The 18144-nt window shown below is 39.0% G+C and overlaps 4 protein-coding genes across 4 annotated transcripts; 1 reads left to right on the forward strand and 3 right to left on the reverse strand.

Annotated features, from left to right (window-relative positions):
• Positions 1–6737: 6737 nt before the first annotated feature.
• On the forward strand, positions 6738–7351 carry BDF20DRAFT_1001517 (uncharacterized protein; the record flags this gene model as incomplete). Its single annotated transcript, XM_053074613.1, has 3 exons — positions 6738–6953; positions 7034–7114; positions 7184–7351. The coding sequence occupies 3 exons, from the start codon at positions 6738–6740 to the stop codon at positions 7349–7351; spliced, it is 465 nt and encodes a 154-aa protein (XP_052935850.1).
• Positions 7352–8872: 1521 nt separating this feature from the next.
• BDF20DRAFT_875582 (uncharacterized protein) lies at positions 8873–9730 on the reverse strand. The gene has a single exon (XM_053081329.1). It carries the CDS (start codon positions 9723–9725, stop codon positions 8967–8969), a length of 759 nt encoding a protein of 252 aa, XP_052935851.1. The 5' UTR covers positions 9726–9730; the 3' UTR covers positions 8873–8966.
• Positions 9731–13438: 3708 nt separating this feature from the next.
• Positions 13439–14728, reverse strand: BDF20DRAFT_574675 (uncharacterized protein). The gene is made up of 4 exons (XM_053075785.1): positions 14366–14728; positions 14171–14273; positions 13801–13995; positions 13439–13727 (listed from the first exon to the last, which is right to left on the reverse strand). The coding sequence occupies exons 1-3, from the start codon at positions 14593–14595 to the stop codon at positions 13846–13848; spliced, it is 483 nt and encodes a 160-aa protein (XP_052935852.1). The 5' UTR covers positions 14596–14728; the 3' UTR covers positions 13439–13727; positions 13801–13845.
• Positions 14729–15718: 990 nt separating this feature from the next.
• On the reverse strand, positions 15719–16867 carry BDF20DRAFT_913886 (uncharacterized protein; the record flags this gene model as incomplete). The annotated part of the gene is made up of 4 exons (XM_053084119.1): positions 15719–15993; positions 16062–16201; positions 16286–16733; positions 16825–16867. 4 exons carry the CDS (start codon positions 16865–16867, stop codon positions 15719–15721), a joined length of 906 nt encoding a protein of 301 aa, XP_052935853.1.
• Between the last annotated feature and the right edge of the window lie 1277 nt (positions 16868–18144).

An 18144-nucleotide genomic window follows, 5' to 3' on the forward strand; every position in this document is an offset into this window, starting at 1 on the left:
CTAAGGCACGTCTATAGTATCAGTTTTTACCCATCAACAAGGCCTTTCATCCCTATTTAAATCTATATATCCTTTCTCATATTTTACTTCTGACGTCTGTTTTTTCTTGAATAAATGTAACATGAATTTAAACAAAAAAAAAACCAAAAAAAAACCAGAGGCCTATAAATCGTACCTGAATTTAAACAAAAAAAAAAAACAGAGGCCTTCTGTGTCGCGCCTCAAGATAGGTTGTAGTAATTAGTAGCCTTATGTAACAATAAAATAGTATAAAAGACAACAAATGAAATAAAGATAAAGGTGAGGCTTTTCTTTGATCTCTCTACAAATCAGGGATCCTAATAGTTTGATAGAAAATAAGTAAAATAAATAAGAAGTTATCCTCTTAGACGCGACGTCTGTCACGTTCTGAACTCTAATTTATATATAATCTGAGAAACAATTAAGATTTACTGTCTTTATGTTGTATATACGAGCCAGAGTTCTTACATAATGAACAGAGTTATGACATTAGGAGTAACCATAGGCATAATACGAGATTAGACTTCTTCTAGAATCTTGCACAGTTGAAATACAGCGACTGATATTAATTATGATCTACAAATATTCAATATGAGGTTTACATATCCATAGTACATAGTACTTCAATAATAGCTCACTCTTTCACAATGATCTGTCAGTAAGCGGACATTGGTTAGTGGTTTTACCATTCTATTTTTATATTCGTCGCCAATTGCTTACAGTCCGATCCTCTAACCTCTCTGTTGCATCCAAGATACAAGTATACGTCTTAAACTACAGAACGACTTCAGTACCTGCTTGACAATCTGATATACGTCTACTTTGACACTCGCTTGCGGCTAAGATCTTATCATTCTCATGATAGTTTTAGTTCAGTTGTATTAATAGTTGAATACCCGTTAATAACCCCGTTTCTCATATAAAAGTATCATTCTCAACAAACTTGAATATGGGGTATCTTTGTTGTGTCTGGTCATTTTACTGTCTTATTTTATTTTCTATAAGTCTTTTAAAGTAACCGAATATATCAAAATAAATCCTGCAATACTTGCTATGTGACTATCCCATAATATGACATTAGTCTCTTCTGGTACTTAATCATTCACTGTTGAGATTACATATGGATAAATGATATATTCTTTATTGTCTGTGCATTATGAGATAATATTATTATAATAATAGAGTCCAATGCTATAGCATGTTCCATACATATTTTATCCTAAGCCAGATAATATTAAGATAGATCCAATGGACATAATAGACTGAGGTATTCATGATATGAATGGCGCAGCAGAGACCTGAAGGTCGGATAAAAGATCTCTGGCTCAGCAACACCACTTGTATCAGGTATAGACCCAGACATTATCCAGAAAGATCATGTCTATTCCAGCAATTTCCATATTCTCTTAACATCTCTATATCCGCCTATGAATATCCAATTGTATTCTTTCACATAGTCATATCAACTGATATCAATGATACGATTAATTTGACATGTCTCATGTTACTGTTCTGATTTCCTAGAAATTAACAAGCAATTCTAGAAATCCGCAAGGCACATCTCATTCTCAGATCAAGTTCCTGAAAAGTATAAATATGATCCCAAGTTGAACTGTAGAAAGAAACTTGTCTTTATCTTATCTTTTATCTTTGTCTTAATTGACTCTTAATAAACCTACCACAAGTTTTCACAGACTTTCTCTTTGTCTTTTCTATTCTTTCTACTGTTATATCTTACCCGTACATAATAACTATCCTTAATCCATATTCTTTTCTTATTTCGTCTCATTATACATTGGGTCTTTGGTTCAAATGTATGCAATCGAACACACCGCCTACCAAAAGGAACGAAGGTATGAGTAGTACTCATATTTGAGATCAAGTTTTTATTTTAAACATTTCGTTACACATTTGATGGATTTACTCATATAAATATATATTATTATCGTGCTTCAAATACGATATAATCCACTTAAGCTATTATTTAACTTGTTGATCCGTTACTTTAAACCTTTATATGCGGACAGAATTCATAAGGCTTAAATGGAGACATCGGAACAATTAAGTATAGTTTATCCTGTCCATCTCATTAGCTATAATGGATCTGCCGAAGTCTTGGTTAAAGGAACATCTAGTCAGACCAGCTCTCTTACCTTATTATACCTATTTAATCGGTCAAGGCACCGCTCTGTCACAATTAACCGTGCAATAACAGTTGAGTACGTCTTTTCTTTTATCGTCAGATTATCTTGTACCTAAGAGTCACGAAAAAGGAAGTTTTTTTTTACAATATCCACAAATATAAATAGAAGTACTTTTTTCTTACCGACTTTTATCTTCATTCTTTATCGGAATATTAACATTAATAAGAAGAAGATAACTTTTTCTTCACAGATTGCCGTTTGTTTTCTTTTCTCTTTTATAATCTTTCTTAAACATATACAACAATTTTTTCCAATGCAAGATGTCAAATATTGATTCTCCTGTTACTGGTGATATTGTTTTTGGAATACATTGGGTCCACGGCTGACAAATTGGTAGGTACATCTGCTGCAAGCCCTGTTGGTTCGACTGATGATGGTGCTGAATCCATGATCCTTGTTGGCACTAAGGTGAACGATGTTACTCCTTCGGTGAAGGGAGTTGAAGGTGATCATTTGTCGGCGATTCAAGATGTCTTGGTTGACTTCGAGTGTGAGCTGGTCAAGGATATTAGCATCTTGAGTCAAGCACGTGTGGCTGGTGACATGGAGGCATATGACGCGGCCATGTTGAAGATGGACAAGACCCGCCGTGCCATATGCAGCATTAAGGAGAACATGAAACTCCTTAGGCAACTCCATTCGGGGTTAAATATGGATGACACCCGCGATTCTGCCGATCATTTGGAGAACCCGATGGATAAGCGCGGATTAACGCTGAACAGGAGGGACTTACCAAAGTTCCAACTTAGTTCTGATGTTTTCAGACGTTATCCTAACGAGGAGGTCTTTGAATCGGTGGATCATTATTTGAGAACATTCGAGCAAATCATCAAGTCGTCATCCATCAAGAACATTGAACGATATTGGTCGGATCTGCTTCCTCTGTGCCTTCCTCCGGGTGATGCTGCTTGGGTTGATAAAAGCCTGTTGACTTGTGCAAGCTGGGCCCAGGCTAAGGATGAGTTCCGGAAGTATTATGGATCCCGTACTGCCAAGCGACGCTTTGTGGAACAGGTGTATACCATGAGCATGAAGCCAACGGATAACATTATTGACTACTCGAGAAGGTTCCTGCAAACGATGCATGAGGCCGGTATTCCTAGCACGGATGAAGGGGTGGCGGATAGGTTTTTGGCTTCGGTAACTCCACCCGTTCAAACGGTCATTCGATTGTTCATGGCGTTGAACAAGGAAGAAAAATGGACGGTGGAAAAGTTGAGCGATACAGCCCGAGATGCGTTAGGTGATGATGCATCTTTATACACTTTTGCAACTGCTCTTTCACCTGGTGCTAGCACGAACCCTTCTCTTGGCTTGTCTACGTCGTTTCAAGGTAGTGGTGAAAGGCCTAACAAGAAAATGAGATTCAAGGAGACTAACAAAAGTGGCAATGGCGGTTCTTCTTCTACTGGTAGCGCAAGTCATACATTTTTCTGCAAGCGACATAGGCAGAATAGCACACACAACCCGGACGCTTGTTTTTCGCTGGTGAACGAAAATGAAAAGAAGAAGGTAAGAGCATTTGAACAAGCAAAAAAGGATGGTAAATATTACAAATGCGGTGATGGATACGATTCGGGTCACACTTGCAAGTACCGTCTTGGCAGTCAGAGAAAGTGATACGACTGAACCCACTGTTCATGATGATTTGACCATATAGTTGATCGAAAAGATGGAGAAAGAGCTTCAGATGGTCCCAGTCTCTGCTGAGAACACACTGATGACTGATGCATATAATTGTAAGTCCAATATTTCTAATCATATTGCACGTAAGAATCCATTAAATCTAATTGACTCCTATTAAAATAGAGGGCAAGGTCTTGATGGGTCAGATTGATACCGGCAGTGATATAAGTTTCATTAGTATCAATAGCTTAAAACATTTATCTATAAATAAAGTTTATGCATTGAATGGTACTTACAATGATAAGATTCCCCCTATTGGTAACTGACTTGTTGAGAGTTGGATATACGAATGGTATAGAGTTCAAATATTCTTTTGAAATTATGAAATTCAATGAGAATTTTGATTTTGACGTGCTTTTGAGTGTAGGCATTCTATCTAAGTTGAATATTTCTCTTTATGGTCTTGCTTTTAAGTTAAATAATCCAGAAGAAATGGCGAAACAGTTTGACAATGTCAATCATGAATTCGATGTTGAACACCTTCCAGATTCTTTTCTTACTGGTACTCCTATTGAGAGAAAGAAATTTATGGATGCTATTAGTGAAACACTTCTAGCTAATGCTAATATTCCTGAGACATCATCTTGTCCAATCCCAGAACCTGTGGTACGTCTTCCTACTCCTCCTGACGCAACTGCATACAAAGGGCATTATTCTATACCGGTTTCAATTGAGCAAGACTGAAAGTAGTAGAAAACAGGAACAATTATCAAACGTAGAGCAAACACATCTTTTGATAGTCCATTGTTACTGGTACTGAAGAAATTTGAAACCGGAGAAATAACCGGACATTGTGCTTGCCTTGATATACGTGTGTTGATGCCTCCATCATTTAATTATCTATTCCATCGATTTAAGGTTACTTTCAAAAGTTTGCAAGGCGAGAAATACCTCACAACGATTGATTTGTCAACTGCATGTGGCTGAAGAAGATTGTAGTACATATGTGTCCGTATATAATATTGACAAAGACAATTAAAGCCTGCAATAGTGGCTATGTGACTACCCCATAATATGACATTAGCCTCTTCTAGTACTTAATCATTTACTGTTGAAATTGCATTTGAATAAATTATAGGTTCTCTATTGTCTGTGCATTATGAGATAATTTTATTAGAATTCAATGCTTAGAACTTGTTCCATACATATTCCTATCTTGTGCCAGATGATAAATACGATAGATCCAATGGACATAATATACTGAGGTATTCATAATATGAATGGCGCAGCAGAGACCTGAAGGTCGGATAAGAGATCTTTAGCTTAGCAACACCACTTGTATCAGTTAAAGACCTAGACATTATCCAGAAAGATCATGTCTATTCCAGCAATTTCCATATTATCTTATTATCTCTATATCCGCCTATGAAAATCCAGTTGTATTCTTCCACATAGTCATATCAACTTATACTAGTGGTATAGCATGTTTTATGTTACTGTTCTATTTCCCCAGATATTTGCAAGCAAGCATATCTAAGAGCTCTTCAAGGCATATGTCATTCACAGATCAAGTTCTTGAAAATATATAGAGATGGTTCCAAGTTGAAGTGTGGAAAGTTATCTTTATCTTTGCCTTTGTCTTAATTGACTCTACTATAATCTACCACAGTTTTCATAGACTTTCTTTGTCTTTTCTACTCCTATTTTACCCATACACAACAGTTCCCTTTTTTTTACCCAGGTCCAACTCTTACCATCTGATCGCAAACGGTTCCTTTTGGTGTCATTGCTGAAGACAATCTTTTTCCACTCATTAGCGATCCACTTACTGTGCACTTTTGCCCATCACGAACAACTACAGCTGCGCTCATTAGTCTTTGGCAATGTTGATTTCTAGATCTTAGAATCGACATCAGATGTTTTGAGCACCCTACGAATTGTTTTGAGCAGAAATATCGTACCCTTGAAGCTCGCAGGCTTCTGGAGGCATCCACGGCGGCTATATATTGACCGGTGTAGAACGATTTTGCGTTCAGTCTAGCGTGCAAAACTTAATCTTCTTTAGTTTCCCCAACTTCCAAATAGGCTCGACCTAATTCTCTGCGATTCAACCATTAGTCTAGTAAAGACGCCAGTGGCGGCTAAAACAGCTCTAGAAGACTTTTATAGCAATTATTTGAGCTAATATATCCATTATTTTATCGTCAGAAATGCTTCTCATTGTACTGATTTGGATGATACTTGTTAATGGAGGCTAACGGCAGAATAATCTCAAATTTGACTTGACAAAGGTTAAAAAATGAACGTTTCGCATGAATATAAAATTCAGGAACTTGATTAAGATTGGCTGACTTTAAATTGTTTTTGGCGAAAACATGTAGTGTATGATCATGTTGTGAATGGTGAGATTCCGCCTTTTACATCCAGTAATTCTGAAGTAAAAGTTGTGAGAAGCATGTCAAGCTGCAGCGAATAAATACTACTCTGATCTAAAGATAAAAAAGCGCGTTCTGTATCGGATTATGGGAGGTGAATAAGAAAATCAAAAATCGCAAAACATTGCCACACTTTTGTGAGTCACGGTACAGAGATAGGTTTCAGGAATTTGACGTACTTGACAGAATACAAGGATTGGTAATCAGTTCCCGTTGAGTAAGACCCTGAATTTTATCTTCTTGATATCAGTTTAAATAATAAGTTAGGTAAAGACTAAGGGAGTCAGCGAGACGGAACAAGAGTTTTTGATTAATTTTTATTTATGATTTAGAATTTAGATAGCCTTTGATATGAATGCGAGGTCGAACTGAGCTTATAATGGAATGAGAAAAATCTACGTACAACCCGGCAAGCACTCAACCCATCTTATACAGTAGTCTTGCTCATTATATGGATGCTGCAAGAGCAGCATTGGAGAATTTGTCAAATGTTTTGGAGAAGCAGAATACTCTGGTTGATAAGTTCATTCGAGGTGTTCATGGCAATCGCCAATTGAAACTTGATTTTGGTCCGTCAGCTCTTACAGAATTACCATCTTTGGCGTTCGACTTTAATTCCTTTTTTTACGTTTATTACTCTGGTCTTCCGTTATTAGATAAGTACCTAGTTGATATACAATGTAGACACCCATTCAACCATTTGATCCGGTTTAACTCTGGTGTTACTTTTCACCATAATGGTGACAGCATTCATTGAAACGAATGTGCGAACTTCACCTTTGGAAGATTCAAAGACATCGTCGTAAGTATTATCCTTCAAAATTCGTGGTATACAGTGTGTATATTAGTTTATTAACAAGCTTAACTCTTTGCTTTAGATAAACGTTTTCTTTCCAGATTGAAGGTCGTACGGATACTCCTGGTTGTTTTGTTGGTGAGGAGAATCATCGTTGTCTTGTTGAAGAGGTGCTTTTACCTTGTCTCAATGATCTTGGTGTCTCAGACATGTTCCCAGAACCTCTGTCTTTCGAAAATGCTGCTCGTTTTGGTGTTGGGAAAGTCTAGTTTGCCGAATCGCAATAGTAGCTATTACCGAATAACATTGTTCCTGATAATGAATTGTTTAATGCCACTGCAAGATCTTTCATTATCAGTAAGATGGAAGTGTGCCTGATGAAATCTCCCAGTGTGCCTGAAATCTCATTTGTTTCAGTGTACCATAACTTAGTTAAGACAATCAGTCTAGATCTCTTGGGCATGTTTCTATCAATTAGAGGTCAGAACTTGACAGCATGTACCCGGAGAGGGGGTGGGCTTGTAAACGTTCTCATGATTTGATCTAGCGATCGTGCAGTCAACTTATTTTACCTTATTGACTATGCGTTGAATGAACAGTTATTATAAAGGGTGATTAAACCCTATCATTTTTTTTATGCAGAAGGCAATACATAGTACTTATAGTATAATCTATTATACGTACTTTTGTGATAAATCAAAATATTCTGCATGTCCCTTATGTAAATTCACTACATATCCAATGCCTTGCAGTACTGTATTAGTATCCTCACTCGACAGCAGTGTTCTGCGTTTCATCTCTTTATATCTTGTCGTATCTGCAAATGGCTGTTTGTCATCACAATTCATAAAATTGATGCTGTGTGACAAACATAGCTTCATGAACTCCATGCCTTGCAATCCATTTTTGGTTGGCATAGTCATTTCGCTGTGTTGTTGATGAGAATCCTTCCCTCTGAAGTATGTATCATAGACGGGATGTAGTAGGGCACCATCAAGAATCCTCTTTTTAGCCACTACATACAAGTGGCTGAATAGATAATGCATCGTTTGCTCACTCCATTCGTGTTCTTGCTTATTACTCTCTTGCTCCTGGTTGTCCTCTTTGTTTTTTGTAGCGAATTCTTTATTTTTTCAAGAACTGATTGAAGCTGACTATGCGTATTTACAGAAATTAGTCATTGGAATTTACTTTATACATTTTCAAGAAAACCGTCCTATGGCAAAAGCTCTGGCAGAGGCTTTCATCCCTTTGGCAGTGGTGCGTCGCGTAGACCTCCACCATTATGAAGGTGCATTCAATTTTTCATAAATGCAAAGCGGAAGTAGTCCAACATCCATCCCTGCTTGTGTTCTTCCTTTCTGATACATTTATCAAATGCTGCTTTGGGGGGGGAGGGGGCAGTTTCTAAATAGTTTCAACAAGTGATTCACTTTATTTGTCCAAGTCTTTCATGTTTAAGAAAAAAAAAAAAAAAAGAGATAAACAAAGACAACTGGTATGTGCTAGCAAGCTTTCTCATCCCGTAGTGCTGTTTTGGCTTGGAACAAAGTGACCAAAATTCCGTCGATGGCCAAAACAACATCTTCACTGATACAGCACCTAATGAATGGTGTTTCATCACTCATCCAGGCGTCGTTGGCGATAGAGAATGGTCTGTAGGAACTGTCTACTCTGATTTACAGTGACATGACTTGTTTCCTACATTCTATTTAGTAGTTCAAGTGATGCACATTCACCTTCATTTCAATAGCAAAAAAGTGAATAGGAAGGGTACACATGTTTGGCTTTTTTTTTTTTTTTTTATTTTATAACAACCTTTTTTTTTTGTTTTTTATTTTATAACAAAAAGGTTTACAATGGTAGATTTGAGAGACAAACAAATTATTTGTTTACATTTAAAGTATTGCTGTTATGAGTAGTGGTATGATCATTATCGTTAGCAGTAGTAGTAAGTGTATTGGTATCAATCGCATCATCGAGGGTGACAAAGTCATTATTATCCCAATCGAATTCCAAGCCCAAATCAGCATTGCTGTTGAACCATATATCAGCCGTTGTCGTATCCAAATGATGCGTAGGGCTATTACTGGCATTACCAACGTCTAATTGTAAAAAGTGATCCATGTCCTGACTGTTGGATGAATAATGGGTGGTGTTTTGAATAGGTTCAGCAGTAGCAAGAGGGGTGGTGGAAGTGGCAATAATATCTGTAGAAGAAGTAGTGGTAGTCGTAGTGGCGGGTACCCCATGGTGATCATGATCCATAGAAGCAGAGACAGAGGTCGTTACTGCAGCAGCAACAGTGGTAGCCGGTAGAGATACCATGGAGGTAGAAGAAGTGGGGGCGGCAGTCATGGTGGTGGTGGTGGTAGTGGTAGTGGTTGTCATAGAAGAAGATGTATTTGGAAAGAAAGGATGGGTATCATTCAATGGGCCACCAAAGGTGTCATCCTTATAGCCTTCTTTGAATGGAGAAGAAAAGTTGACAAATTGATCCAATCCGTTATCAGCAAAAGAGGGCTGCAAGTCATCATTGGGATACTGTTGTTGTTGTGGTTGTGGTTGTTGTTGCTGCTGCTGCTGTTGTTGTTGTTGTTGTTGCTGTTGTTGTTGAAGCAACATAAAGTTGGTAGGGGTCATGGGTAAATTTGTCGATTGAATAGAAGAATCAGCAGATTTCATAAATTGAGGTGAAGGGGAAGAGGAGGCATTCGTTTGATGGGTAAGGCCTGCCTCCTCGGTCTGTTCATCAGCAGCGTTAGCACCGTTGTCATCCGCTGTAACAGCATTTGTATCAGCACCTGTCTGCTCATCCTCAGCAGCCGCAGCCGCAGCCGCCGCAGCCGCACCACTACTGTCAGCCTTCACGACGGTAGCAGGAGCGGTAGTAGGAGTTGTGTTGGGGGCGAGTGTGGAGGCATTCGTGTTGGTGTCCTTTAGGGAAGCCTGTGTAGGGTGGGATGGAGGCGACTCAGCCTGCTGAGTATCCTGATCCTCTGTTTTATGTTTCTGATCTGACGGTGGCAGTTGTTCCTGCGGTAAAGAGGGTGGAAGTGTATTTGGATGCTGTGGCGAATTCTGTTGCTGATAGTGGGCTTGAGGAGGGGGTGGCTGCAGCTGTTGCAGCTGTTGTTGCAGCTGGTGCTGATGCTCTGGTGAGTGTAGTTGTTGTTGTTGAGATTGTTGTTGAGATTGTTGTTGCAAGAGTTGCTGTTGACGTTGCTGGAACAGTCGTCTTGCGGCTTCAATTTCTTTATTGAGCATGGTTTGAATTTGTTGCTGTTGGTTGGGTAGTAGATTTATTTTATTTTGAGAGGCTTGCACCAACAACATGTTGAATTGAAGCGCTCTTTGGGACAGTAATTGGACGATTTGAGGAGGGATGCCATTATTGACAGCGGTCATATAGAGGGCTTGAGATTGCTGTTGATGTTGATTTAAAGGCATACCTGCTTTTACAGGAACACCTCCTTGGTAAAGCTGATAAAGATCTGGATGGGAAGGCGGTTGAGGCTGTTCTAATGGCGCCTGTGGTGGTTGCTGGTGGTGCAGCAGCTGCTGCTGGTGGTGTGCATGTTGGGGATGATAGAGTTGTTGTTGTAAGTGAGGAGGAAGCTGTTGTTGTTGTTGTTGTTGTTGCTGCTGCTGTTGCAGTTGCTGTTGTAATTGCTGTTGCAGTTGTTGATGCTGATGCTGTTGTTGTAGAACGGCAAATTGCATCTGAGGAGTCATCATCATGGCAGCAGCAGCACCATTCGGAGGATGAGGAGACATGAAAGTTTGTTGTTGCGACGGTTGTGGAGGATAGGACTGGTAAGAGTTGACATGGCCAGTAGAAGAGACAGGAAGACTAGCAGGAGCAGTGACAGCAGAAGAGGGCTGAGAAGGGATAGGTTTGTCTTCCTTTTCTTGCGGCTCTTTTTCATTTTGTTTCTCTTTCGTGTCAATAGAGAGCGGTGAGGAGGAGGACGATGAAGCAGAAGGGGAAGAGGAGGTAGCGGCACCTGATTTGGGCTTGGTATTCTTTTTTGTACCTTTTTTGTTTCCATGGGTAGGAGAGATGGCTTGAGACTTGTTGTTGCGTTGCTTTTTAGTAGGAGGCAATTTGAGTTCCAAACTGCCGCGTTTAATGCCTGTAGTGACAGGAGTCGTTGTCATGACAGGCGCTGTAGCGGCGGTGGCGATACTATTGGGTGTAGCGATGGATGTGGTGACATTGTTGAGAGGAGGAGCAGGAGGAGGAGGAGTGCTACTTCCATTGATAGGGTTGTTGACTGCAGCAACAGCAGCAGCAGCAGTAACGGAAGGAGAGGCTACCGATAAGGTAGTACTTGTAAGAGCCGGAGTGGAGCCAGCGACAACGGTTGTCGTGGTGGTAGCGGGTATGGCTGATGAAGAGACAAAGGTGGTTGTATTGGAAGTAGGAGGCATAGACACTTGTGGCTCAGATTGACTATTTGGATGTTGCTGTTGCTGTTGTTGTTGCTGTTGTTGTTGTTGTTGTTGTTGTTGGCGTTGCTGCTGTAATTGTAATTGTTGCTGTTGTTGCTGCAACTGTTGTGCTTGTTGTTGACGTAACAAAGCAAGAGTAGCAGCAGAATTTTGCTGCATAAGCATCATAGGATGATTGGTAGGATTATAGCCAACACCCATCATGTGTTGCTGCTGCTGCTGCTGCTGCTGTTGTTGTTGTTGTTGTAACTGTTGATGTGTTTGTTGAGGTGTTGAACCCATCCTATTCATTTGAGATGGTGGCGCAGAAGCAGAAGGAGGAGGAGGACCTGCTGCTGCTGGTGGTAGTGGTTGTTGTTGTTGTTGCTGCTGCTGCTGCTGTTGCTGCTGCTGGGCCATCATTTGTTGTTGTTGCTGACCTACAGCGTTTCTGACCCAAGCAAAGTAGCCGTTGAATTGTTCACGTAATTTATGTAAATTCTCCAAGGTGATATAGTATTTGTTTTGAGGCAAGGCCAACAGCTGATCTTCAAACATGTATTTCATCAATATTAATCGTCTTGTCGCTTCTTGGTTATTTGTCATGGCCAAAAAGACAGGTAGCAGATGATCGATTTTATCATACATAATCTTCATATGGGAAGAGAGTTCACGAATAGCTAATTTATCCTGATCAGACAAATTCTCTATTTCTGGACCACGCACTAATAAAAAAAGGACCCATTATTTTTTCTATTGCAAAGCCGGAAAAAAAAAAAAAAAAAGAGTCTTTCTTCTCCTTACCTCTTCCTAATCGGACATTCTCGTCGAGTTGTTTAACGAAATTAGCAGCTATATTTCTTTGATTCAAGTCAAGAAAGCGTATACCGGTATTATTCATATTGGACATGGGCATCATCATATTGGGTCTTTGTTGACCCTGTTGTTGTTGCTGTTGTTGTTGTTGTTGTTGTTGTTGTTGTTGTTGTTGCAACTGCATAAAGGGTGGTTGTTGTTGTGGAGGGTGCTGCTGTTGTGGTTGCTGCTGTTGTGGTAATGTTGGGGGCATAGAGAGAGTGCTCGCCACAGGATGCTGTTGCTGTGGTGGTTGCTGACCCTGTTGCTGCTGCTGTTGTTGTGCAGCAGCTAAAGCAGCCATTTGTTGAGCTCTTTGCTGTTGCAATTGGAATTGCTGTTGCTGTTGTTGCTGTTGCTGCTGTTGCTGAAAACGTAACAGATCTGCTTGACTTAAATTGGATGGTTGAAGAGGAGGTTGTTGCATGGTAGGAGGACGCATCATGTTGTTGGTGAGAGCCACATTTAATTTTTGTTGTGGTGTCATCATGGAAGGATGTGGTTGTTGTGATGGTTGTTGTTGTTGTTGTGTTATGAGTGGGGAGCCCATGAAAGCGGCAGCAGCAGTAGCAGCAGTAACAGTAGCAGCACTGGTGTCTACGGTATGAGTAGTAGAAGGTCTCAAGAATTGATTCATTGTGGTAACAGCAGTGTTATGAGTAGGTATCATATTGATATTGTTTAATAATTGTTGTTGATGCTGTTGTTGTTGTAGTAAGAATTGAGTATTCTGCTGCTGTTGACGTAAATGAGGAGAGCCTTGCTGCTGTTGCTGCTGCTGCTGTTGTTGTTGTTGCTGCTGTTGGAAAGCCATTTGACGCAGATATAAATCAACCTGTTGTTGTTGAGAGAAATTAGGATTACCCGTTTGTGGTGGCTGCTGTTGTGGTGGTACAAAATGAGGATGATTCGTAGAAAGATGATTTGACGTTGTAGACATAGGCGGCCTTTGTTGTTGTTGTTGTTGTTGTTGCTGTTGTTGCTGTTGTGAAACAGCCATGGCAGCGGCCGCAGCATTTCGTTGATAAGCCATCATTTGAGCTTGAGCTTGGGCTTGTGCTTGTAATTGAGCAGGAGATAACTGGGAAGTACCTTTCAGTTGCTGCTGTTGCTGCTGCTGTGAAAACGGATGAGTCAATTGATTCATATGCACCATACCATTTTGCTGCTGCTGCTGCTGTTGCTGCTGTTGTGGTTGTTGCTGGGGAAACGGTACAGCTTGTTGTTGCTGTGGAAGACGCATTGGATGATTATTCACATTCTGGGCTTGGTTGAAATTTAAAGGTGCTTGAAAATTAGCTACAGCATTTGCACCATTAGGTAAATTAAAGTCGTTCAAAGCATTACTGCTCATGACTATTGTAGAAAAAAGATAGAGATGAGTAACCATTTCACACTTTTTTTGATATAAAGACTTTATCATTTTTACCTGTGACACCACGATTCAAATGACTTGCATTGTTATGACCGTTATTCATCTGAGAGACCTCTTCCTTGATTTGCTGAAACTTTTTAGCGTAAGCCAAGATGTATTGATTCTAGAAGGAATAGGAATAAAAGAAGAAAAAAAAAAAAGGGAATAGGTAAAATAGGTGTGAGTCTTTACGAAATTAAGAGACTCTTTCTTTTTTTTTTTTGAAAAAAAAAAGACAGGGTGAGGTCAAAAATTAAAAAAAGAGAGAAAAAAAAAAAAGGATGCAAAAAAAAAAAAAAAAGAAATTTCAAAAGAAAAAAAATAAGACCGAAACCAAAAAAATAAAAAAAATAAAATAAAAAAAAAATGAAATAAATCAACTTACTTTGCTTTGACATCGTTGATATAAACCGTTTTCAAAGCTACTTGCAATATTATACGTTTCATTGTCATTTGTGTTTGGAGATAAATGTTTCAAGGCCATGGAGCTAATTTTGTTACGATAAAACAAATAAGGGTTAAAAACGAAAGGACCACGAAAAAATTCAAAGACAACAGCAAAAAAGTGGATAGGACTTACAGTTGACTCACAAATCGACCTCTATCAGCCACAGTTACTTCATCTCGCCAGTTCACTTCATTCACGTTATTAGGGTGATTGTTTTCCAATAATTGTTGTACCTGTGGCGACTGTTGTTGCTGCTGTTGTTGCTGCTGCTGTTGCATCATGGCTTGCTGCAGTAAAGGTGTTTGTTGTAGAGTCATGTTGGTCATCATCGCTGGTGAAGACGGGGTAAGGTTATTGTTCATGACTATTTGGCCTTTCTCCAATCGGATAGGTGTATGGGGGTTTTTTTTTTATTCCAATTGATCTGTGCGCTTTCTTTTCTTTTCTTTTTAATTTTTTTTTTTTTTTAATTTAATTCGGTGCTTGCCTCAAATCAAAGTAAAAAAAAAAAAAAAAAAAAGAAAAAAAAAAGGGTTCAAAGAGTTATAATAATAAAAAATGATGCTAATAAAATGAAAAAAAAAAAGGTATGAAAAGGTATAAAGAGGACTAAAATGCTTCAAATGAGCTTGGAAAAGTAGCGTAATACAGTTTTCTAAAAAGCTTTTTGATAAATAAAAAAAAAAAAAAACAACAAATAAAAATGGGAAAGAAAACGCGCAACAAGGTTATTGAAAAATTAAGGGGGGAAAAAGGAAGCGTCCTTTCTTTGTGGGTTTTTTTTTTTTTTTTTACCCAGGGAATAAATAAATAAATAACTGAGGAAAACCAGAGGATATGAGATAAAAGAAAAAAAAAGCCTTTGTCTCCGCTTGGGGTTTGGTAATCAAAGTGTGTTCAGAAGGGAATAAAGGAAAATAAAAAAAAAAAGGGCAAAAAGGTAAATTACAAAGGAAAAAGGGGAGCAAAGGAAAAAGAAAAAGAAAGCGAAAACAAAAAAAAAAAAAAAGAAGAGAAAAAAAAAAAAAAAAAAAATTCGACAAACATAAAGCCATTTGATTGGAGGGAGCTCAAAATTTCTTACTTTCCGTTCGTGACTTGAAAAGGACAACAAACAACGAACACTGGTAATGAATAGAGATGCATGGACGTGTTCTCTCCAACTTTTTTTTTAAATCGCTACAAGCTTCATGAGACTTTCTCAAGCCGCAAAAAAAAAGAAGAGCTTTTTCATACGTTGCCATCACGAAAAAAGAAATAAAAAAATCAAGGCACACAATGACGCCTTGTTCAGGTCCGAAATTTTGAAAACGAAAAAAACAAAAAACAAAACTGAAACACTTGATGATCCGTGTGGGTGTTTTAAAAGAGCTTTTTTTGTCTTTTTTACCTTTTTTTTTTTCCACACGCTATTGAGTTTATTTCGTTTTTCCTTTATTTTTGTTGTGTTTATAAAAGAGCTGTGTGGTCTCCTTTCGTACAAGTTCACTGCTGTCTTCTACTGCTGTTTTGTCTCTGGGGTCGTCGTCGTCGTCTTGGTAATGTTTGGTGTATGACGGTCATGGCTTTTGGCATGGGCCTGATATCAATATCTGAACTTATGTTGATGGAGGATTCCAAGGTGAATAACCAATCCAACTTTTCCTTGAGTGTTTTGAATGTGAATAAGAAGTGTGGGCCTCCCTCTCCTCCTTCGTTGAGGGTGAGCCGTAAAACGTGGCGATATTTAAGATAGTCTGTGGCTAAGGTGACTTGAGCGTCTTGCATAGAGTAAGACCAAACAGGAGACAAAAAAAAGGTGTGATGGATGTTGTGTTTTGGTTTCTACTGTGGGTGGTTGTTGATCTCAATGATAAAAACGACGTCAACGCCGTGGTGATGGAGGAAGAGGAGGAGGAGGAGGCGGTGTCCAAAGGGTTTTTATGAAACGCCATGATTTTCGTTCCGTAAACATGAATATAAAGACGTCTAATGAGGAGAAAGTCTTTTTTTTTTTCAAAAAGAAAATAAAAGAAAAAAACAACACATCCATGCACCCTCTTTTCAACTTACTTCCATGATCTTTGCTTTGCTTTCAAGTTGGATTTGATATATTCACATTTGACATTTAAACATGCGACTTTGTTGAGCGTACACTCGTATTCAGGTAGAATTTCATTTCCTTCTTCTATGGGGGGAAAAGACAATGAGGTGGTGGTGGTTCTACTATGGGTGACGGATCCAGAGAAAGAAAAGGCCCATGGATGGGAAGGATCGTCGTAAAAAGGGGGTGGTGGCTGTGTATCACCCTTCCTCCTACCATGCTCATCCGTCGTCATCCTTTTATCTGGCTTGGACATCAAGAGAGAGGAAGAAGAGGAAACAGCCGAGGTCGTCTGTGAGAAGGGTGATGGCACGTCTCTGTGTGAGCTCAGGGTCGGTGATGATGATGGTGGTGGTGGTGATAGTGGTGCGCGGTGAAAAGAGAGCGTCTTTTTCTTCTTTTCCAAACACCGTGAGGCTAATGCGTCGTTGGATGAAAAGGGGCAGAAAGCGTTTGTCGAGAGAAAGCTTTTCCACTCTTTTTCTTTTTCTTTTGTAGGATCACTTACCGGACGAACGATGGCTGTGGTGATGGAACAAAGCACTCTTCATCGAGAATAGTTTTGACAGAATGGAATAAATAAAAAAGAGAGAAAAAATTAAAAAAAAAAAACCAATTGGGTTCGGGGGGAAGAGTGAGCCATTTGTCAGAGGGTTGTCCTACCTATTTATAAGTAGCTCTATTGATGAACTCTTGACACTTTACACACGCCGTCCATGGGCCATTTTTTTTTTCCCCCCCGCTACGAGTAACGTTGTCTACGGATCGGCATGATGAATTCATGTAGAGGCACAAAAAAAGATGAACGAGTGCGACTATGATCAAAACTTGGGCGGGGGGAAGGGGATCCATGAGAAACGGTCTTGTGGAAGATCCATCGCACGAAAACCATGATGAAAGTGAAAGGGGATCTCGTGAGGGGGGTAACACTATTTCATTCTCCTGTAAATAGGCCTCATTTTGGTCCACTGGGAGGGTGGCATCAGTGGATGACTAACGTTTCATCAAACGGGGGGTGGGGGGGGAATGTCCCGTTGGTGAAGTGGTACAATCTTATTTTTGAGACCATTCTCGTCGCGCGCGTGTCATTTGTGTGGAGTAAATTAAAAAATAAATAAATGCATGAATTCGAATGAAAACGCAGGAACAGCTCCACCGTCTTTCAAGCTGACCCTTCATGGTTTTTTGTCGATAACAAAAAATCAGTTGATTCAATATAAAAATGTCCCTGAACATTTCGTGGGATTGCACCTGAGAAAAGCGCAGTAAGAAATGGGTCGAGCTATTCGATGGAAAAGAGAGCGAGCCAAAAAACCCTGCAGAAAAAAAAAAAAAAAAAAAAAAAAAAGTCTCAGCAAAAAAAAAAAAAAAAAAAAACGAGGGCTACTTTTTTAGATTAAAAAATAAAATAAAATTCGTCTTAACCTTAGCCATGTCACTCTATAAACTTTTCTATTTTAGTTTAGAATAATTACAGACTGACTCCTTTAATTTCAAAGGAAAATCATGTTCAAGTCAAGTTCAATTCCAACCACTCAGTTGTATGATGAAGCTTAATTCAACTAAGGTCTGCCTGAGAAACTTTTTTTTTTTTTTTTTTTTTTCCTCTCAAAAAGAGAATAAACTCGTATTTTTATTATTTTTATTATTATTTTGATAATGACCTCCCAGAGAAATATAAAATAAATGGAGAAATCTTTGGGTAAGAATGTCTGGGGGAGTGCAGGTTGAATGTTTGTTTTTTGTTGTGGATGACGATGTGAGTACGCAAAATAGAATATGAATGAAAGCCAAAAAAGAAAAAAAAAAAAAAAAAAAAAAAAAAAAA

The sequence above is a fragment of the Mycotypha africana genome, assembly GCF_025528875.1.
Source record: "Mycotypha africana strain NRRL 2978 chromosome Unknown BDF20scaffold_6, whole genome shotgun sequence".
NCBI classification, from domain to species: Eukaryota; Fungi; Mucoromycota; class Mucoromycetes; order Mucorales; family Mycotyphaceae; genus Mycotypha; species Mycotypha africana.

What these genes read in the sequence shown, in the direction of transcription:
- BDF20DRAFT_875582 (XM_053081329.1), bottom strand. Translation starts at nt 9,725, where the DNA reads ATGACCCCTACCAACTTTATGTTGCTTCAACAACAACAGCAACAACAA.
- BDF20DRAFT_574675 (XM_053075785.1), bottom strand. Translation starts at nt 14,595, where the DNA reads ATGAACAATAACCTTACCCCGTCTTCACCAGCGATGATGACCAACATG. An exon ending in GGTCGATTTGTGAGTCAACT is followed by an intron (nt 14,274 to 14,365) that starts GTAAGTCCTATC and finishes TAACAAAATTAG; the next exon opens with CTCCATGGCCTTGAAACATT. An exon ending in ATCAACGATGTCAAAGCAAA is followed by an intron (nt 13,996 to 14,170) that starts GTAAGTTGATTT and finishes AAAAAAAAAAAG; the next exon opens with AAAGAGTCTCTTAATTTCGT.